The sequence below is a fragment of the Aptenodytes patagonicus genome, chromosome 6 (assembly GCF_965638725.1).
Source record: "Aptenodytes patagonicus chromosome 6, bAptPat1.pri.cur, whole genome shotgun sequence".
NCBI lineage: Eukaryota > Metazoa > Chordata > Aves > Sphenisciformes > Spheniscidae > Aptenodytes > Aptenodytes patagonicus.
This window is the reverse complement of record NC_134954.1, coordinates 55169833-55193778: the sequence shown is the minus strand read 5'-3', so window position 1 is coordinate 55193778 and position 23946 is coordinate 55169833. Positions and strand designations below refer to the sequence as shown.

General features: G+C 34.5%; 1 protein-coding gene across 3 annotated transcripts in view; it reads right to left on the bottom strand.

Moving 5' to 3' along the window:
* Positions 1-23946, bottom strand: part of LOC143162400 (sodium channel protein type 2 subunit alpha-like) — an 80172-nt gene that overhangs the window by 9441 nt on the left and 46785 nt on the right. For all 3 annotated transcript variants that reach the window (XM_076342739.1, XM_076342738.1, XM_076342737.1), the window contains 7 exons: positions 23090-23575; positions 12714-12834; positions 11975-12129; positions 10769-10942; positions 3738-3860; positions 1445-1726; positions 568-621 (listed from right to left, as the gene is read on the bottom strand). In XM_076342739.1, the coding sequence (XP_076198854.1) occupies positions 568-621; positions 1445-1726; positions 3738-3860; positions 10769-10942; positions 11975-12129; positions 12714-12834; positions 23090-23575 (1395 nt within the window). The remainder of the gene's footprint in view (positions 1-567; positions 622-1444; positions 1727-3737; positions 3861-10768; positions 10943-11974; positions 12130-12713; positions 12835-23089; positions 23576-23946) is intronic.

Below are 23946 nucleotides of genomic sequence, written 5' to 3'. Positions count from 1 at the left end.
GGACAAGGGGGAATGGCTTTAAACTAAAGGGGGGTAGATTTAGACTAGATATAAGGAAGAAATTTTTTACGCTGAGGGTGGTGAAGCACTGGCACAGGTTGCCCAGAGAGGTGGTTGATGCCCCATCCCTGGAAACATTCAAGATCAGGTTGGACGGGGCTCTGAGCAACCTGATCTAGTTGAAGATGTCCCTGCCCATGGCAGGGGGGTTGGACTAGATGGCCTTTAGAGGTCACTTCCAACCCAAACTATTCTATGATTCCATGAAGTGGTTAAAAAACCCCCTCTTTGTTTTTTTCATTAACGTTAGCTTTTCCAAAAAAAGTCCAGTTAAGTTAATTTAACTTATTTGGCTAAACAGAAGGAAGTGGGATTAATTCTTTCCACTACAGATTCTAAGATTCATGAAGTTACATAAAAGTTCCTTTCTAGACTAAATGTATCTGGAAAAAAATATGTATTGGTGCTGATTATAATTCTTAATGCTATTGTATGTGTAGCTGTTTAAATTCTGTACTCTATAACAGAATATAATTAATGGATGATCTTTGAAAGTCTTACACTTACATCTCGTGAATCAACAGCAGCATACATAATATCCATCCATCCTTTGAAAGTAGCCTAGAAATAAAATACAGTTGTTTGTCTTCCCTATAAAAATTCATAATGTGGAAAATAACGAGGTCACAGCATTTGGACCTTAACTTTTAATAAAATCATATCTAAATTTATAAACCACATCTAATAAAACAGGCATAATAAAATATTTTTCATAGTAATACTAGTTTTGTTGAGAAATTATTTTCTAGGTATTCAAAAAATATTAAAAATCAGGCTCTGAAGGTCTCAGCAAGGGCACAGTGTGCCCTTGGAGCTGCAGATGCTTACTTTGCAGATGAAGAATGGTAGACTCAGGTAGACATTAATGCTGGAGATGTTCAGGTAGAATCTACTAGAATCACTCATGGTGACAGCCATTTTATCAGGGTTACAGCATGAGTTGATGGAGTCAGCCACACAACTTCTGGACAGATACCAACATGCATCTGAATGTTTTTGCTATGGCTAAACTGCCATGTATGTTTTGATTATGAACAGAGTCTATTCCTTTTAGTTATGTGGGATTATGATAATAAAGAATTGGCTCCATACTACATGAAACATTGGGTGCCCCAATCTCATATCTTGCATTATTTATGATTCCTTTCCCTAAACCCACTTCCAGGTCTGGAAAATCAAGCCCCTATTAAATAAATATCTGCACTGGAGGCACCAGGTTGATATATTTTTATATACAAAACTTAAAGGTAACCATGCAATACAGTTGTGTAAGCTGTACATCATTACTATGAAGAAATTATTCCACTACTTAACAGTCTTAACTTGCCCATTTTTCCTAGACTTCTTTAAAAAGAGCAAAAAGAAAATATATAAATTTACTTACTACTTGAAGCAGAGCAAGATATCCAGCTCCTACATTATCAAAGTTTACTTTCACATTTTTCCATCGGGCACTTTGATTGTTTTTTATGAGTTCCTCACACTGAGTATAATTGTTGACATCACTGACATCAAACATCTCACCAGTTGTGGTGTTGACACAGTGATAGAATTTGCCAGCAAACAGATTTACTCCCATGATGCTGAAGATGAGCCAGAATATAAGACAAACCAGCAATACATTCATGATAGATGGAATTGCTCCTACAAGGGCATTTACAACCACCTAGTGTACAAATTAGACAAAATAGCCACTTAGTTTATGAACAGAAAAATAAAAATACTTTAAAAATGTTAAAACAGTATTAATACAGAATGTATAGTTAAAATATTACATAAAAAATTTAAGGGGCAAACATTATTTAAGGTTCAATAAAAATACTAATGAGATTGCAAAAAGCAAGAAATAAAATTATATGGAAACCAAGACAATGCAAAAGTCTGAAAAAAACTCCAAAAGCAAAAGAAAACCTGTTAGTAGCAAGATGGATTCTTAGAATGTGTGTGCTCTAGAGAAAAAAAGAGAAATAAATGTTAAATTCCAACAATACAAATCAAAATTTAGAAATAGAAAATAAACTAGAAAAAGATCAAAGAATGATGATGTGGAAGACTGAATAAAAATGTCTGCATTTAAAACTGTCATTGCTAATGATTTTATTCTCAGAAACTTTATGTATATGTTGGCACAACTGTATTTTAGCATCTACATACTACGTAACATAATTAAACACATCTTATTCAGTTTTTATTAACAGCCTTTACTCTAAGTCTTGGTTTTAAATTGCCTGGCTCACTATAGTTGCTCTTACACTTATCTGTTAGGGTTTTTTTTTAATTGGCTGCATTTAATACAATTGAGCTACTCTATATGGCCAAGCGATAGTAAAAGATCAGATTAAATCCCTCAACAAAAATTTTCTTTTACTTACATATTGTGATTGAACTAAAAGAAAGCTGCAGATATTCAGACAATAATTTTCTACCAAATCAGTAGAGACTGCAGTAGTTTTTTCTGTACGGTTTTGAAAATAGTAACATTTTTCAATTCACTAATTTGACTGAAAGTAGTCTAAGATCAATAGAGGTTTTGCCCATTTATTGGATAGGGACTTAGGTGTTGTTTGCAGTGCAAATCATATAAAACATAGTGGTGATGGCAATGTGCCACAGGACACGCTCCCCTACACTAGCTAGTGTGGCCACCTCTAGAATATCAGCAGCCTCAACCCAGACAGGAACCACACTATTTATTTGGAAACTTAAGACCTATGACCAAACTATAAACATGTATTGCAGCATCTGGGTATTTTGAGGTGAAAGATTAAAAGGAGATTTCTCAATAACATTACCTTGTTAATTTTTTATGCATCAGTTTTTCCAGGAAATAGCATAGTCTGCATTTTCAGCAGACAGCTTGTAATAGGTTTTTGTTTGTTTTTTTTTTTTTTTTGTCAGATTGGCAGAATATGAAAATAATAATTTCCTCAACAGGAAGGATTTAGCTGTGTAGGAGGAGAGGTAAGATGGCAGCAGACGCATTCATATGAAGTAAAGGACACTAGTTGAGAAAATTATTTCCCATCTCTCCCCTTCTATACTTCCAACCCCATCCTTATTTCAGGTATCTGTTCAGAGAACCTTTCCCTAATACTACAGCATTTATTGTGGGATTTTTTTCCCCAGGCAGGTAGACAGGGAGCCACAGGAAAGCTTTACTTTCTGCTGTGTCACTGTTCTCAGCTTATTCACCTTTTTTGTTTTGTTTTGTTTGGTTCGGTTTGTTTGGTTTGGTTTGGTTTGGTTTGGTTTCCAGCTAATCCTGTTCCATCCTGAACCACTGACAAACTAACAGAGAATAGAAATTAGCTACAGATATTTATAAAATAAAGTCCCTAGCTGAACTGGAGAAAAAAACACCGATCCTCTGTTCTAAAATTTCTCATATCCTTTTACTTTTCTATATAGGTCCACAGTTCAATGGAAATTTGAACAGTCAGGGGGCTGGAATAACATAACTATGCAGCAGTGAGCAGGCAAATTTAATGGGCTCAAGGTCTAATCTCCAAATGTAAGCTGTACACGTCTTGTGTATAAGGACATGTTGGAACGCCTTTTTTCCAAACATTTTTGCATGCATTCCCATTCTGGAGTTCTTTGCAGAAGGTATGAGTGTCACACTTCTACATTAATTTTTGTATGCATACATTCATTCAGACTCATTCATCTTCTCTCACCCTCATTCCTTCAAATCGTGACAAGGCTCTTAAAGGTCTTAAAGCTCTTAATGTCCGAAGCGATTTAATGGCACCAAGTTCAGAATAGCCCAAAGCATTGGCTATTAAACTAACCAATGACACCTATAAAAATACAGAAAAAGTATTATTATAAGAATTGTTCTACACTGTTTATTTAAAAGGAATACAGATTCAATCAACAGAAAGATCAACAGTGACAAATGAAAGAACACCATTCTTGCTTATAGTGACATTGGAGGCCCAATCCCACAATTTTCATACTTGCTGGAAAGGCAAGAGGTCATATGAAGGCATGTTTGAAAAAGGAATATATGCTATTAAATGTCTATTATAGCTGGATAGGGTTTAACAGTCAGATGGAAGCACACTGTTGGTGAAGGATAAAATTTTCAGAAATATTTAAAGACAAAATAGCCATACTTTCAGTAACTTCATTCAGGTTCACCCTTCCAAGCAATTTAAAATTCTGAATACATCAGGATAGTTTATTAACTACTGACAATATTATTAATATCTATAATCACTAATAATATGCTAAATGATGTAGTGGTTAATTAGCTTTTGTTATAAATATTACTTCTAAGTCAAACACTCAGTTCATAGCAACAATAGCCAGGGTATCTATGAAATATATATTGACAGAGGTGGTACTTTATCACTTGCCTGACAATGCTCTCAATAATTTTTTCTTCTGTTCTAAGTATAGGAAAACATTATTGGATAGATATTAACAGATGCTAGCATTATAACAGGAAGTGCTTTATTATCTACAATAGTAGTGAGCTCCTGATTCACGTTACCGGGATTTTATTATAAGCCAATCCACTTCAGGAAGGAGCAATTAATTTGCTTCTCAAATAGAACTGAGTTTTAAACAGTGTTAATGTGAAAAAATTTAATTTACTTACTTTGAGCAGTTTTGGAGACAGGAGTGGGGAAATATCATACCTTACTTATTTTATTCAGTTCTACCACCAAAAGCATAGAAGACACATAAACGAACATAGGCATATTTCAGTCCTTGAAAAAATCCCTCAAATGTTCATTTCTGTACCTCAATCTAGAGAGTTCTTCAAATAATTGGCTGTACAGAAATAGGCATTCACCGATAATGGTGGTAAGATTTTGCCCATTATATGAAAAGGTGGTTTCCTATGTTACTTGTATCCATAAAGAACAATTAGATGAATCACAAACACAACAGTTACAAGATCATGTCTCAAAAGGACAATCTGAGAGCAGATTGAAATCAATTATTCATTACTATGTTGCTATGTAAATTAATCTAACAGAAAATAGTATTTTAGTGAATTCATATCACTCTACCTTTCAGCTGTATTACATGTCAGGATGTAATTCTTTTTATCAAAGGAAAGGCTTATTTTATTGCTGTAATGGATAAGTTTGTAAAGGAACTTGCTGTGATTTATAAGCATATTAAGAAGAAAATCTTACTGATTTTCTGTAGCCTGTAACTGAAGTCTGTTCACTTACAAGAGATAACATTATTGTTTCTGCCATTACATTAATTATTGTCATTAATTGACAATAATAATTGTCATTAAAACAATTTATTTGTCCTGTGATTCTACAGTGAGAGAGTTCTTTTTTATCCTTAGCCACTCTTAATATATTACAGAGATAACAGGACATGGAATTCTCTGTGTTTTTAATGGAATATTAATTGATACACTCACATCAATAAGATACCCAGACATGACAATAAACTTTAGTGTAAAGACAGCACATTTTACAGATTAATAATAAACTATGAAATATATGTTAAAAAAAAATGTCTCTCACTGGGAGAGCAAGACATCTTTGGGTCACAACAATCCCATGCAATGCTACAGGCTTGGGGAAGAGTGGCTGGAAAGCTGCCCAGCAGAGAAGGACCTGGGGCTGTTGGTCGACAGCCGGCTTAACAAGAGCCGGCAGTGTGCCCAGGTGGCCAAGAAGGCCAATGGCATCCTGGCCTGTATCAGAAATAGTGTGGCCAGCAGGAGTAGGGAAGTGATCGTGCCCCTGTACTCGGCCCTGGTGAGGCCGCATCTCGGATACTGTGTTCAGTTTTGGGCCCCTCACTACAAGAAGGACATTGAGGTGCTGGAGCGTGTCCAAAGAAGGGCAGCGAAGCTGGTGAAGGGTCTAGAGCACAAGTCCTATGAGGAGCAGCTGAGGGAACTGGGGTGGTTTAGCCTGGAGAAGAGGAGGCTCAGGGGAGACCTTATCGCTCTCTACAACTACCTGAAAGGAGGTTGTAGCGAGGTGGATGTCAGTCTCTTTTCCCAAATAACAAGCGATAGGACAAGAGGAAACAGCCTCAAGTTGTGCCAGGGGAGGTTTAGATTGGATTTTAGGAAAAATTTCTTCACTGAAAGGGTTGTCAAGTATTGGAACAGGCTGCCCAGGGAAGTGGTTGAGTCACCATCCCTGGACGTATTTAAAAGACGTGTAGATGTGGTGCTTAGGGACATGGTTTAGTGGTGGACTTGGTAGTGTTAGGTTAACAGTTGGACTTGATGATCTTAAAGGTCTTTTCCAACCTAAATGATTCTATGATTCTATGATCTCTTTTAAAACTGAACTCACATTAATGGCTCATTCATTTTGTACTTTTCTCCCCAAACTACCATGGTGCCTTAGCTACCTTTCGCAAACAAGACTCCATACAATCCAGTTACATAGCTGTAGCTCCTGTAACTTCAGTGGCACCGTGTATAGTTGAGTTTTTAGGTTCTGATTGTACGTCATTCTCCAGCCTAATTTGTGCTTTCCATTTCAACCTATTTGCAGCTTTCTTACCATGGTGCTAGTGCTCTTACATCATGAACCTGAAGTTATTTCACAGAGAAATACTTCATCTATTGTAAATAACACGTTTTCCTCTGAAGGACAGTTTAAATGAGAGGCAAAGATTTGCTTGGAATTCTATGATATTAATTCTGTTGTATATACAGCGTAAGTATAGACTGCCGTTCTGTACTGCTCTGGTTTTCTCAGTCTTCTTAGCTTGGTCTTCTGTCATCTGTTCCACCTGTTTTGTTGCTAATAGGTGAGAAAATAAATGTCTTTATACACTGATAAATAGATGAATTTCTTTCTTTCGAAACAGAAATGCATGCAGATGCAGTAATTTTAAGAAATGAAAATGAAATCAAAATGGTGGAAAGAATTTTTACATTCATCTCCTAAAACCGGAGGGTTATGTGTCCACATTTTTGTGTATGCATCTTCTAATGTAGACTATCTGTTGCAAAAAATGTTTTGAAACTTAGCAGTCACAATGCGCCCTGCTCAAGATCTTCAGTCAGGGTTGCCATCTGAGCCAGATCGTTGGTCATACAGGTCCACATTGACTTTAGTTCTATTTAGGCCTAAAATTTTAATCCGTATGAATTCTGTGTTACTTGCTGAGGAGGCTAATTTATGTGATTTGATTCCAGGTCCTCGGTGGCATATGGCCCTCCTCACTTCCAACACTGCTTATCCGATCTTTCATGTAGTTTAAGTGTTCAGGTATTACACTTAACTAGGAATAAAAATAAACTGCAAGATTTGGAAAAAAAAAATGCAAATATTTTTCTTCCTATTCAGAAGTTAATGATTTTTCTTATTTTTGAAAGACAGATACTGTATTATCAGTTTTCCAGGCAGGCATTTTTGACACTCTTGGAGACAAGACATTGGACCCAATCTAGCCTTTCTTATGCCTTATGTAGCTTTTCTTATGTTATGATCCTATGCGAAGATAATATCGCTTTTTCTGTATGTACTTGGTGAATAACTCTTAATTTATGGTATTTTACTGGCAAGTATTCAAAATTCATTTTGTTTAGATGCATAATTGCAAGCTACCAGATATAATTGCAAGCTATCAGCTTGATTTGCAAGCTACCAATACATAATTCTGTTCCCTAACTCGCTGAACAAGAGCCTTAGGTTTCATGCATATATCATCTGAATATTCCTTTGAATTAATTAATTAATTTCATTAATTTCTGTATTATCCCATGTTATCATAGTGTACCATGTTAGGATACACATAAAGACATATGAGACTGTCTAGGAAGACGAAGTGACATCTCTTTCTGTATCTGGTTTCCCAACACATCAATATGCTCATCTTATTTCTTCTTATTTTGATTATGAAGTTGTCAGGGCAGCAGTTGCCTCTTAGTCTGTGCATACAGGATTTAGTATATTAGTATAATGCGACCCTGATATTTTCCAGAATGTTGCTGCTGAGTTAATTGTTCTGAAAAGCTAATAAAAAGGTTGAGAACACAGTTTAATTAAATTACTTTAACTGTTTTAACAAATAAGCATAAAACATTTTTAGCTGTATGAAGAAATATTATATAAGCCATCGATATGACCAACTTTTAATGTATTATACAACAAGCACAATTGGAGGGTTGTTTTGCTATATTCAGTTGTTCAAAAACTGTACCCATTGGAATTTTATCAGGCCTGAGCAATTTCAGGAAGGTCAAAGATTTCATTCCACTTACAGATTCATTACTGCCCCATAGTATTTGGCAAATACATGATTTGTTTTAAACGTTACATATTTCCATTTCATTCAAGTACAATTTATTAGCACAATAATTTAGAAATAAAGTGTCTATACCAAATTATAAGACTACCTTATAAAGTTTAAAAATATACAGCATAAACCAATATGCACTTAAGATTATCTAAGATTACATATCATAGCAGAAAACTATACAAATTTAATAACTGACAAACTCATTGGGTATTCCCAGATTCCCCATCTCCTTCCCTGATGTCCTATCTCCTAGCTTTCTACGTGGCAAAGAGAACTTAGAGTCATTACAGCTGTACATCAAAACCTAGACATAATAAACTCATGACAGATGGCTTCTGGAAAAAGGGGTAAGAGCAAAAACCAAGGTACAGGATGACATGCTCTATAGCATCTAGTTGTACTGGGTTAAGATATTACTGTCTCAAGCCTTTGCTGGATAATTCTGTCAGAATTCGTCTCCCCAGAAAAAGAAAGTATGTCCCTGCTTCTCAGCTGCCTGCATCCAAAATTCAATCTCTTAGCTTAAACCACTGATAAATGCGTTTGAACTAATTTACCAGATGATTGTGATTTTGGGTAGATAAGGTACTCCACCCAAATGTCTGCTCCTTGCTACTGATATTGTTGCATCCAGCAGAAAAGTGTGGCAGAGACATGGCACGATAAGGTCTTAAACTGAGATAGCCAGATGTACCAAGAGTCATCTGTCATGGCTGTAAACTGACAGAGCTGAAAACTGCCATTTCTTTGTGTAATTATTAAAATCTAATTTGGTCACAATCACTGAGAGCAACTATGGCTATTTCTCACAGTGAGAGACTCACGTATGCAAGATATTAAAGGTCAAAGCCCTAAAGGACTATCAGTGTTTAGTCTTGAATAATTTTAGAGGATGGAATTAAACAATTTGATTAACTTTAGTCACGTCTAATGAAGAAGGGCTCACTGGTGTTGTCACTGGGAGAATGCCACTGAATCACACCTGTTTAAACTACCTGTTAAAGCAGTGTAGATTCTCTGCTTTTCTATAGGAAGATAACATGAGCTCATATTTATTTCAAGTGCTGTCTGGTGGTGCTAAAGGAATTGCTGAATTAGCCTTAGGCACAGTAAGACATTTTTTACCACTTTCTGGAACATTGAATACAATTCTTCAGAAGTAGAAGGTTCCAATCTCATTTAGTCATGCTTTTGTTTATAAAATTAAAAATTATGGGTAAAAATTTAGCGAAATACGCTGCTTCATTTATGATGATGTTCTTTATAATTCTGAGAGCCTGCTCAGATAACAGCATCTCTGAGGCTAAACTATTATTAAGAAACCATGGAGTATTGCTTAGAATAATCTGTTTACGTTTATGTTACAAAAAGAATAATTAAAACGTGAGTTGTAGTTTATCTAAAAAAAAATCCATTCACACTGCTCCATTCTAGTGTAGATTTTCAGGACAGAGCTAGAGATTAACAGTATAACAAAACTAACTTGGGCAGGTTAAAAAAAAGAGAAGGTCTTCCATTTTGAGTTATGGGCCAATCTAGCTAGTTTTTTTTTCCTCTGGGAGTCACAAATCCGATGCATTTCTATTATATATTAATAAGGAATAAGTATTTATGGGACCAGGATTTATGCAAACTTCTCAAGAAATACGGTAGCTTGGGCAGAAATCACTATAAATGCACATTTGCACTGAGATGCCATCTCTCAGTTCCACACTGAGGGCATGTATAGCCAATGAACTGGGTCAGATAATGTGCGAAGGCCAGAGACCAAAATATTCTGGGAGTAAACCCAGCTTTGATCCCTTCTGACAACATAAGCAAGGCCTTTGCACAGAAGTATATCACAGCTGGGAAGGCAGCCAAGAAACCTTGTATTCTCTTCTGTCATAAACCCTGCCAAGTCATAGCTGATTTAACTATTGCAGATTGTCAGCCCATTAAAATGAACTAATTTTTAGACCAAATAGCCACTGTCTTTCTGTTTTACTAAAAATGATAACAGGATAGTTTTGGGGGATGAAGTTCTGAGAACTCAGATGAAATCTGAACCAAATTTATTGTTTCACTTGCAAAGCTGCAATGTTTGTAGAAGAAACTTGCACTACGTAGTGTATTATTTGCTAAGGAATAAGGTAGTATGATCAGAGTCCATTAAAAATAGCATGTTTCAAAATCAGGTTTTTTCCTCATAAAATTTTGAGTTTGATACATCCTGGCAACAAAATTATTAACCATGAAGAATGAACAAACTGATAGCCAGCCATCCTTTTCCTCCTGGCATATAAATGTACTTTAAATAACACATCCAGCTCACTGCAAGCTATTCCTAATGCAGTATAACTATACAATGTGAATTATTTTTGCATGTTTATAAGAAGATTACTTAGTTGTAATGAGTTTTACAATGTAATGGACTTTATTATAGTGAATTTTACAATATTAAAGACTGTGTACTTACATCAACAATCAGGAAGTCCAGCCAGCACCAGGCATTAGTAAAATATATTTGAAAACCATATGCTACCCATTTTAAAAGCATTTCCAAAATGAAAATATATGTAAAAACTTTGTCAGCATATTCCAGCATGGTCTTGATAGTTTTGCGCTGTTCAATATATATATCTTCAAAAGCCTATGAAAAAAATATATTCAGGTATTACTAATGTTTCACAGAATGTACATGATAAAAATAAGGAATAAATAATAAAAAATAAGTAGGTCAAAGCTAGTATTTCCCCTTGTTCTTCTGCATCCTCTTATTTTACATATTTCCCATCTTTAACCATACTACAAATTGGAGCAACTTTATGTATTCTGCCCTGTCTGGGGTTGTGTGTGTGTGTATATATATCCTATTTTCCTAATGAATGAAGAAATAAACTGAAAGCATGAATTTTTGTCCACTGTGGTATTAAGAAACTTTAACATACACACACACAAAAACCCCCCTTTCTTATATAAAATCTGTTCCAGATATGTATATTCCATTCAAGAAAGCAGTTAGGGAGATTACGTTTCTATGCTCTTTCAACCAAACTTATGTCTAAGAGTCAAATTAAAGAGCAATGTATTTGCTAGAATGTACACTATGCACATTGATACTGTAAAAATGTTCAACTTGAGTAAAGCTGGAAAGGTGGGTAATGTAATCTTGTTGGAAAGTGGTTGTTAGGTTTAATTTGCTGTCACACTCTTCCCTATCTCCTGCCTCCAAAAAAGGAACAGAATGAAGTAACTATTCCATTTTTTGTATGGTCTTTCATAAGCAGAATCCAAGAAGTGGCTGAGCCTAGAAGGAATTAAGGACTTAAAATGATACATTTAGCTATATATTCACAGTTAACAACAGCCTTTGTACTCAAATCTCTTAACAAACATGCTTAAAATTGGCAGGCAATTTAAATCTTGAGTAGCTATGCTGTCTTGAATAAAATTACACCAGCTTTACAGTGGTAAACCAAAAGTATCACTAAAAAAGTGCATGTGAAATTTAACAAAATTTTTCAAGTTTGGGCCAAGTTTCATTCCATCCTGAAATGATGAAATGCAGGTAATTTTATACAGCTCCAAGCAAAACAAGTCTTTCTGAAGCAAATTTGAATTTTGCTCTTGCTTCTAAGGAGATACCTAAATATTTTAGCATCTGCAATTTTTTTCTACTTACTAGTGCTCCACTGCTGAGGAGAATCATGAAGACAATGAAAGTCTCAAACCAGTTGTGCTCAACTATGCTGTAGCAGGTTTTTCTAAGATTCCACCAAATTTTTCCTTTGCCATCCTCTATACTTACTTGACAACATGGAAATTTCTGCACACAACCTGCATTAGATTAAGAGATATTAGGATCCAAAAGCAAATTATTTCAAAGTCAATATTTACTGTGGTATCAAAATTGTTAGAAGCTTTAATAAATTTTATAATAATTTTTTAAACTAAACACTGGAATCCTCTTTTATAGGATGCTGAATATCTGAATTTAGAGAAATAATTTGGAGAGAAACCAGACAATAGTAGACATAATTATGAGTAAACTCAATCCAAAAAACATTGATATTTTTGACTGTTGGCGTGTGTTCCATTTGTTGATGGAGTCTCACAAAAATTATTTTTTTCCAAATTTCAAAGGCCCTTTCAAATAACTGAAAAGCATTTTAAGAATAGAAAAGGTAATGAAGTTAACATCCACACAAGATGTATGGAGTGGCCAAGCAGATAAAGTTACTCAAAGCCTAGGGAAACCTTGTCTTGGCATCTGATTTCCAGCATTCTAGGCTAAGAGTATTTTCTTTCAGTTGCTGAGGTCATGAAGGTCCACCAGATTTGAAAGTCTCAAGAACTTAAATATGCCTAGTAAAAATTCCATTTTACTAATATATCTCTTAAGTCAACAGTTATTCTACAACCTTCTGTAAAACAGGCTTCTGGTTCAAGAGCTTCTTCACTTTCAATTTCTGCTTGCTCGCCCTCTCCAGGAGGAGCAATATCAACTGTGCTGCCTTCTGATGAACTGGATGCATTTAGTTTCTGCAAGTAAAGTTCCACAGAACAATTTTTTCTCATTAGATACATATGCTGTAAAAAAATGATACTGAATCAAATCATGCCAGTCTGACTTTTGAAGAAGGCTAAATTTATACTGAGAAATATGCATCACTATAAGTAAAAACATGACATGTACGTTGTATAGTTCTGTTTCCCAGTTTATCTTCTCATAGGGAACAATTAAATATAATTTGGCTACTAACCTGATCCAAATATAAGACTTCTGAAGTATTCTCAGTAGTATTAAAACTGGAGAACTTGCATGTACCACACTCTCAAGTTACTTCATTTTCTTTACTATACTGGATTACACTGAAAATGTGTCTTAGTTTTCCCAGCGAAATGAACTAACAGAAAGCTCCACATATATCTTCATGTCCACTACAGATGGTGTTTTCACAAACATACACCATAACTGGATTAAAAAGTTGTAAATTTAATTGCATTTAATGGCAAATTTCTGCACAATTTAATTTTTGCAGAAAGCACAAATTACCAGATCCAAAATACCTTCTTTGCATTCCAGTTTCCTGTGCATATTGAGAGACCTCCCGAGGTCCTTTCCATCCCAAAATTCTTTATCATTCTACTACTTTTGTGTACAGTGAAATACTATAGTCCTTACTACGGTAAAAGCACTTCTAGATCTGAAAACTGCAAGAACTGGAGAGTGATATAAAGCAACTGAAATTAAGTAACTTTTTACCAAGTACATTGCAATTTGGATCAGGTCAAGCTGTTTATCAGTCATGCAAGACTGCCCATAATTTTGTCATTTTAAGAAAGCATATTTTGAAAGGACAAACCTGCTAAAGATGCACAATACTAATGCAATAATTGGACATAGAGTTTGTAACTTGTTTTCAGTTGTCAATACTGTTTGCATCTTTAATTGCTTTCATCCAAAATACATTCTCTTTTACGGTGAAATAAGGCTTGTAATCAGAAAGCAACATTAAAAAAAGCACGGCAGTGAAATACTTCTGGTTTATACCATGTAGCAGTAATACACAGGGATTTCGAGGGGGATCTAGAATGCACCTCTAACTTAAATACTTTAAATTGTACAGGCACTGATGTAACAAAAGGGCATTTGGTCACAGACTAGATTTGTGGTTTCAGCTAAGCAGATCTGGTCATGCCCTTTGACCTATAGGAAGACCATTCTATACAAATTTTTTGAAAGAATGCTTAATACCAATTACTTTTTGCATTTAGTTTTCAAGATAGTGACATTTTTAGAATATATAAAAAAATACTCTTCAGACGATTTGCATGGTTTTGCATCAAATAATGAACAATAACTTCTTAAAGAGGCATTTCCATGTATTCTTTTCTTCAGAGACACTGCTGCAAATTAAAACTAGTTATTTAACTCTTCAGTTAAAACCCAGTCCCTTCAGGAAAAATGCATTGGGAGCTAAGGGCTTTTTTCTGCCAGAAATGAAGTAAATGGCACATATATCTTTATATAGTTTGGTAAGCAATTCTTTCCTCATATTCAACTCTTATATGAGATGAATCAAGTTTAAAAAAAAAATCGTGTTGGGTGATGGATAATTTTCAAGGGTTAAGTTTCAAGAAGCTGCGCTTCACACACACGTGCAAATGTAGTCAATGTAGGGTCACTCAGACCTCACGTTGCATGGCTGTTACTGCATTGTGACCAAAAATAAAGGACATGTCGCATAATAGAAGAGATTTCTGACAAGCACACAGGTATGAGTTTGAAAACCATTCTTTCCCTTTTTAAATATCATGTTCTGTCGTACATGGAAAATCACACTGACAAATGTGAAAAGATTTGGATAAATACATTGAGATTTGGATGTTCCAATGATTAATTTTTGCTTAGTAAACATGTTAAAATATCATGTTACCTTTTTCATACTGAACTTCCTCTATGATTTCCAAAATTTATATATGTAAAATAGTTACAGCCGTATTGCCTCTAAATTGAATCATTTTATTACTGGTCATATAGATCAGTAAGTCTGAAATAAAATATTGTGTACCTCATATAGTGAGAATATTTTAAACTTTGCTTTCTGTATTACATTTACAGACCAAAATGCACATTAATGTACACTGTGTTAAGCATTATTAGCACACCACCTTATTATCCACACATAAGGATCTCTTTTAAAAAGGAAATAAGATCTGTGAATTAACTCTCTTTTTATATATCATTGTAATTCAAAGAAATAAGAAGTCTGAAACCTCTCACTGAAATTATAGGCAGTTTCTTCATTAAATAAAAACCAAATATTGTGAAAATAATAATCTGTCACGTTCAAGTTAGGAAAATTAAAACTAATTCATGGCCTGATCCATCATCATTAAATCAATTACTGACTTAATAGTAGCAAGATAAAGGTTCATAGTAAGTGTCAATTATTAATCTATGAGAGTGCCAATTAAAGGGAAATCAATTTTTTAAGTGCATCTTCCCATGTAAACTCTGTTGCAGATAGTCCTGTCAGCATAGTTGCTAAAAACCAAGTGACAGAAGTGCAATTTATAATCAGTATAAACAAAACCTACTATAATTCTCTTCATTATTTTTCACATAAAGCATTCTCTTCATTATTTTTCAAATAATCTCAAATGATTGCATTATAAAAAAAACTCATTAAGTTAATAAAACTCCTCTTCTTTGCTTCAAGACCCTAAATTAGGAAAGAACCATTGCATTTTAAATAAGGTGACTTTAATGATCTTTTTTTTTTCTAGCAATAAAACTAATAAAACTAATAGGAAACTCAAGATACGTGATGGATTAACACAATCTTCTTTTCACCTCATAAATGTGATTATCAGCCTCTAGAACACGCCATGCCCTGTAAATACTTATTTGCATCTTCAGTGATATCACATTTTCCTTTACAAGGATACATTTGAAAGCAATTGCTGATGATGCAGCATTCTCAAGGCCTGAATCAGCAAAATGACATGCTTGACTAGAGCAGAAGCCTGAGCAATACTGTGGAAATCACACACAAAAATAAAATAAAAAGTAAGACAACCTCAATGGGAATATGTTTTTCTGAAAATAGTATTATAAATATTATTGTATAGGATATAACATAAAAAAAAGCTTCATCACCAACCCAAATACTTGGTTAATGTATGTATAATCAGCCCCCATACTGTCCTTTCAGAGCAGTGCATATCTTTTCAACAGCTTAGATCTTTAAAACAAGCTTTGACCAACAGCATGTTAATGTGCCCATTTACAAGAAAATGCATTCACTTAAGACCCAGTCTTGCTCTCATTTGATTTTATTCTAGATTTCAATAAGAGCAAGAGCAGGCTACTAAAATTTTAAGCTTTACAAACGGCTTCATGATTCAAGTGACAATAAAATAAAGGGATTCAGCCATTACAAATTGCCTTTAGTAATTCAGCCATGTGGTTTTATCCTTTGAATCTTGAAAGCTGCACTGTAATTGAGTGACAAAATATACAATAATGGGGATCAATGATTCCAAAGTGATTCTAAACTGACTTTAAATCTCCGATCTTATGACATTTGAGTTTTATATCATATTAAGAAAACCACTTTAAAAATATCTTTCCTTAGAGTTTTATTTGATGTTTGACGCATATCTTGGTTTAAAATTTAATCAGTAAAATCTGAGAATTTTCAGAATACACACCAATGTGAATTTCTTTTGGCATCTCTGGATGATTTATACTACGATATAATATAGGTAGATCATACTACACTATAATCAATGGTACAAAACGAACCATTTGGTTATCCTTTTGAAGCCAGTGAGACTCTGCCTGAAGGAAACAGCTTTGAATCCTGCTTTAGGACTGAAATCTCAGTCCCAACAAAATTTTGACACCTAGTTTTACTAGGATTATTTGACCTCCTTAGTTTCATGTAACTTTGGCTCCTGTGCAATATTTGCTGTCCCTATTCCTGAAGGCTCTGCCAATTATGCATCAATGGAGATTATACTTGCCTATAGTGAAAAAAACCCTAGGGTAAATATACATTGAATTTTATAAAAATGATGCCGACTACTCCACAGTCTTTGTAATTTACACCAAGTAAAGTCCCCCAACTCAGTCATAGACTGCTGTCATGAAACACATTCTAAAATACCACTATTTATGAAGGAGTTTAAAGTTTAAGAAAAGAGTATTTGTAAAATGCTTTGCTTTGAGAGTTTTTTAAGGGGGGTTATTTCCTAAGTATAATCTTAGCAATTATTAAACTGTTTGCTCTGCTTACAGTTTATAAAACTCAAGATATGCACTGCCCAAATGAATATAGAATGTAGTTTGTAGCATCTTGAAGATTTGCATTACAGTGCATTGTAGATTTAAAAGTATAACTGTAATTTTTATGCAAGTAGCTACTGCAGGTTTAAATGTTATTCATTAAGGAGCTGAAGTTGTGGTAGTAATCATTACATAAATCACTTATTTCATTAAATATTTACATTTATAAGGGCTGAATCAAAAAGGGTTGTTTTTATTTTTTAAAAACTATGCATGCTCCCTTTTTCTTTGACCTCTTTAACGTATAACATTCCTGTACTTTTATGATCCATACTTCAAAACCTGTAGAGCATGCAGTTATTGCTAAAGACTGTATTAAAATATCCAGAAAAATCATTAGCAGAGTTAAAAAATGTATGTCGGGGTTGCCAATCCCGCCTGACCATGCTGTGATGTGAGTCCCATGACTCAGCAGAGAGCAGCTGTGCATGTTTGTACTGTCTTGCAATGGATAGGGAAGGTACATAGCTGAAGAGCATGCAGGCCAGTCAAAATCCATTAAAAAGTGATTATATATATATATACATATATATGTATAACTTGCTTAGGTAACCTGTGTGAAAGTGGTGACACGTTGCTCTACCTGGTTAAAAAGCACCAGAGCTGCATTCTTGATTGCTCCAGCTTGGTTTTACCCCTGTGAGAAGTAAGAATGGTAGGTAGTGAAGTTCAAGACACAGGATCTCTAGTTTTCCTCTTTCTGGAATCTCTAATTCAAACATGGCTTTAACACAATAAAACGTAATTATTAAATATTTTATGATCAGTTGGCAAAAAGGGAAATACATACCACCTGAAATGTTCAACAAACTTTTCTACAGAACTTGTTAGTTTATTTTAGAGAAATAAGAAATGCAGAAGCTAGACCTAATAATCTGCATTCTGAAATCGTGATTCATAAATAAAAATACAATGAATAAAAACATGGGTAGCAGATTTGGAAAATATTCCAGTATTTATAGAGTGCTTAATGCATATTAATGAATGTTTTAAGATTTTTTTTTTGTTTAATGTTCTAGTCTTCATTTAACTGACTATGTGATTATCTCTTATTTGCAAAAAATGTACATACAGTAAGCAAAATACTTTGAAGATGTATGTCTTCCCAATCCTCCTTCACCCTCTCATAATGGTGGTAGAACTTACAGATCTCAGTGAAAATAAACCTCCTTAATTTCTGTTCAAATTAAATGTGATGAAGTGTCATATTGTGTAAGTTTCTAGTTTAGATTCAGTATGCTATATACTTCTGACTCTATAATCTCTCTCTAATTGTTTCAAAAGAGGATTGGTTTGGTGTCTGGACAGTGGCCCATCAGTGTATCCAGAGATATGGTTTCATTCATTAGTTATCCACAGCTAGTCCATAACTTAAAGAATCTGAATTTTGAAGATACTGTCCCAGAATTGGTCAGCTTTAGAAAAGGGGAATTTAGATTGTTGGATATTTTAAAAGAAATGTGATAAAAAATCATCCAACAAATTGATCAAATCACTACTGGGTATGTTTTGGCTAAGGAATTTATTGAAGCCTGATGGCAATGCTTAACTTTTGGGAATGCAATAACTGTGTTCCTGTCTTTTTACTTCACCTAGTCACAGAGGCTCTAGTGAAGCCAATCAGAAAACTGAACTTACTCCTTGTTTTGAAAATTCAGTGGATTAGATGATGAAGGATATTTTTAATTTTATTAAAACCATCTATTGTGATTTCAGAAGTTAATTGAGCAGCCTTATTTCTCCAATCTGAATTTGTACTTACTGTACATACACTGTAGATAGAAAGGCTTTTGGAATTCTGAATGATAGAGGCCTGTAGGTATATGTATTTCTTTAGTTGTGAAATAAGCTTTCCATAACTGATGAATATCTTTGAAATTATTTTCCATGTTGAAATCCAAAACTTTATTCATAAAGTTGTGATTCAGATATAATGAACAGTTGTTAAGTGGTACAGAAATACAATGGTTAGGAGTCTTACGTTTGTTAAGATTAGCACAGTCCATTCATTTCACTGATTAGCAGTTATATTGTGTAATAGAAACAGCATCCACAATGCTAACTTTAAAAAACACCAAATTATCTCCTTTAGTTACTTCTAGTTTTCTTATTATCTTCAAAGTTAATTATCTCGAGTGTCTTATTTTCAGAGCAGAAATCTGTTATTTCTGATGGTTATTTCATTGGGTATTGCACCTCCATTTTCTGATAGTAGATATTAAAAAAATCCTCCTTCAAAGTATCAATGAAATGTTCGCTTCTCTCAGGTACTTTCAACCACTTTTTAGTGGGTAACTTTCAGGTACTTTTCAGTGGGTAACTTTTAAATCTAATAATTGTTATTGTTCTGTTTCATCCAAAGGGAGACTTCCCAAAATTTCTAGTGATACGTATTAGAAAGATCTTGTTTAGGTCTGAAACTTGCAACCAGGTTCCAGAATAGATTCTGGCAGATTTGGGAAGTTATTAACTAGCAAATTAATTAGAAAGTGTTTTTATGAGAGGGGGGGGAAAAAAAGGAACCAGCCTTCCAAAAGAAACTTGGTGGCTAGAGTTATTTTGTACTATAGTATATCTGATAATAAAAATAGGAAAAATTACAATTCATTCTTTACTCACCCGCAGTTACAATTTCTATAGTAATTACCTGCTCTTGGCATATTCCTCAGGGGCACGCAGCCCCTGCCCCCCTTCTAGCATGACCTGTTATTGCTGACAGACTTTATTAAATAATCATTCTGCTCTTAACATCAGTGACAATCAGTAAGGCACCAGAAAAAAATGGTTCGTTTTACAGTTCCTGTGCAGATCTATCTTCCCACAGCTCTGTTGTTAAATAAAAAGTTATTAAAGGGGATACCTCCTGAGGGTATTTTAAGTGCTAAGTACCGCCACAGTTAAGGCAGGGAAAGTTCTGCCCCATCTCTTACCCCTCCTTTTGCAGACCAGGCCTCCTAGCAGGAATGTTGTCTCAGTGGTATCCCTTGAGAGGCAAAATAAAGCAAATGATGGTATACTGTTCTAGAGAGGTAACTTAAACACTGCGCCAATATACTCTTTCTCTTCCTCAAAAGACAATCAGAAGGCAGCAAAAGATTCAACAGTACTGTTGACTTGGTAGGAGAAGATTGGGAATCTTCACAAATTCCTGTCACACATCAAAACATCTGCTCATATAGGTGGATTTTTATACACACAATAGAAAAAAAGCACCTTTCCCTAAAAATCATCCAGAAGGAATGCAATAAGGAATCCAGAACAGAAACTGCAATTAATATAGAATTCAAAATTTTCAGGGCACTGGTAAGAAATTCCTGTCTTATTAGATACCATTCACAATATGCACACTTGCACTGTACGAATATATGTCAAACAGTTAAACACTAAACAGTTGTGTGTGAGCAGAACTTGAGGGAAGCACTATTGCTCCAGCTTCACAATGGTAGCGATTATTACATTCTATGGAAATCTTGAGGCTCCACGGAAGTCCTAAATTTATCCTATCCCCATTGAAAATTTCTCCACAAGTTCTTAATAGAAACATCATCCATCATTTACTGGAGGATTTCCCACAGTCACCTGAAATTTTCACTTTCAAATTGCTTATACAGACTTTTAGATTTGATTTCTCTTCCTGAAGGCATACGGATACATCTAAAGTCTACAAAAAAAGGCAAAATCCCTTTTGATTTATTACGGTCCTGAAACTTCAGGTTGGCCTTAGAAGAAAAAAGCATGATGCCTGAACCAAGCAAAGATAGGAATGAACAGAGCAATTGACTTAAGGTGAAAGTCACCTTAAAATTGGTATCATTCAGAACTTCTCAGCACAACAAGGGCTTTTACTCCATTTTCTTGGGGTGTACTTACATCATATATTCACTTGGAAAGCAGAGGAGTTTCTGCCTTTGCATGGCATTTTGTTTTGTCCTCAGCTGTTCTGATAGAATGTATGGCAGTACACTGTAAACTGAACCATTCAATCTATCTTAAAGAAGAAATAAACAAATGATACCTGTGGGATGATGTTATTTAACTTACATCACTCCAGTGACATGCCGTATAGTACAGACCCACAAGCACTGTAGCAGAGAAAGTGGTAAAGACTGCCAGGGGATCAGGAGCCAGGTGTGGATGGAAACTTCCCAAGCCAGCTCTGCTGCTGAGGCTAACATGTCACGTAACCACACATTTAGCATCTGCACAGCTTATAAGCCTCCCAACTTCCTAATGCATATTACAAATTTTTTAAAATAACATGGGAAATTTTTAGGCATGTAACTTCATGAGATGGAGTTACTAGGAAGGCACTCATCACTGTATTTATCAAGACTAACCACAAGGAAAGCAGAAAATTTATAGTAAAATGTCATTAATGTCATTTAATGTCATTTAACATCAGAATATATGAAAAGACTTAGAAGACTTTGCTAAGGGTTCATTGGAAAAGACAATTAACTTCTATTAGATCAGCTTACATGAAAAATACTTAACTCTCAGACCCAGAGTCACTCTGAAAGCTTTTTTTTTTATACTAGTTGATCTCATAAATTATATCACTTTACACTTCCTGTATCTCTTATATTCTTAAGTTGTCATGCATAAGCACTACTGCTATACTATCCTATACATCCGCATTGAAAATGTTTGTCTCATAACTGAGCAACTCAGTCAGATGATAGAATATCTTGCTCTTAATCTTACAATTGTTATGCAGAGCAACCTTCTTTGCAGTTGCAAATAAACATACACTCTTTACGTTCCTTTATGTTCTTTAGCAAAAAAAACATACTACGATTAACTGGATCATGGCTATCCATTTATGTTGTGTGGTATAGTTTGGTATCGCTGAGGAATACAGCATTATTTGCAAATATGGCAGCTATACAGCTATGATACAGTCATGAATGCAGAGCTTCTTTATAGAAGAGCTTTCTTTATGGTAAACAAACCCTTTTGTATTAATGAGTTATCACACAACATCATAGCTTCTAATCTAATTGAAAACATATTTATCCATGGTTCCTGATCCCTTAAACCTCACAGTTACTACATTTCTAATGGCATTGAATATATTATATTCTGCTAATGCATTTATTAGCTTGTCATTGATCATTACTCCAACACACAAAATTTTCCTTGAATACCATTATCACCTGTTCATGATCACTTCTGGTATTTAAGCCACTTATATTTTGAGGCACATGGCTTCTGGTTTTTAGACCAACTTCTGTCTCTTTGCACAGTAACAATAGCATAAGGCTTTCAAGTAAACTGTTTCCACATGCATCTATATTACAAGATTATTCTGCTCTCCAGGATAACTTGAGATACTGCTTTACCATGACATTGATTGGTATCTGGATTACTTCAATGCAGCCAGCCATAGTCTCTGAACCCAAAATCTGTATGAATATTACTCACAAAACTTTTTAGATAATCCAGAACACATCACTGATTTATGATGTCTCAGGGTTCATTTTTAGAACTACCCTGAATATAGAAAAAAGTATTTTTTTCTCCCCTTATATTTGATTGGGTATGCAAAGCTGTATACTCTTGATTGTTCCTTAGCCTTCTACAGTACTCTTATTCCATAAATCCTGATCGCATTATAGGTACTACAGAAAGCACGCTTTATGAAATGTGTGCTAGTCCTAAAACCTCATAAAATTGTGAAAGAAATAATAATCATATTTAAAATGATACATCTTCCAAATGCTAATAAACAGAGTATTAAAAATGTAAACTCTAGTTTAGGACCCCCTAGTATACCATGACGTAGGGTATTTTTTTTCTTGAATTATAATTACATAAAATAATAAAATATAAAATATATTGACATGGGATAAGACAGTTTTTAAAAAATTCTAAATATGTAATTAAGAAATATGTAAATGCATGACTACAATGTAATTGTTAAGATATGAAAAATCCTACCTGTTTGCTTTCTTCCATATCAGATTCGCTGCTAAATTCTTCTGTATTTAAATTTTCAAAATCTGATTCTCCAACTGCAATTGGCACTGTCACAGTGAGGCCTGGGTTGTTTATGAATGACATGTAATCATTTTCATCGATTACGTATTTTTCCACACTGCTGCCTGTGCCTACACCACTGGTGGTTCCATTGCCGTCTTTAAGATAATTCAGATCTTTGCTTATTTCAACAGCAGTATGATTGGAAATGCAGCTGTCTTTCTTGTTGTTTAGCTCTTCGAGTGCTTTGATTTCCTCTAAAGCTTTCTGCTTTCTAACGAAGGCTTTTTGGATGAACTCCTGTATCTTTTTTTTAACATAATCTATTCCCTTCTGAATCCTTGCCACAGCAATCTGGAGATTGTTCATCTCATTATCATCATCGGTAGCAGCAAGGTTGTCTGAACTAAATGAGCTCAGCAGCAAGGCGAGAAATAGGTTCAATACCTAAAAGATGAGAGAATACAGCTGTATAGTGAATACATACGTATAGGAAGTGAGTATTTTTACAGGATACTGTCAAATAGCACACATTGTTTGGAAAAACAACATTCACTAATTTTAGACAACCATATAGCACCTTAAATTACAAAAGATCTCCTTACTTGTTTTCATCAGTATTCACTCAGAAGATGAAAACAGACAAGCTACTACCCAAATATTTTAAACTTTTAATCTTTGTTTGAAGCAGCATGGTTGCTTATACTCTAAAATAAAGAAAAAAGTTACAAAAATTCTAGCTATACACATTCATCAGAGGTTTGAAAGGCTTCTGTCCAAATCTCTTAAAATCATTTGGAATTTAAGTAGAATTAAAT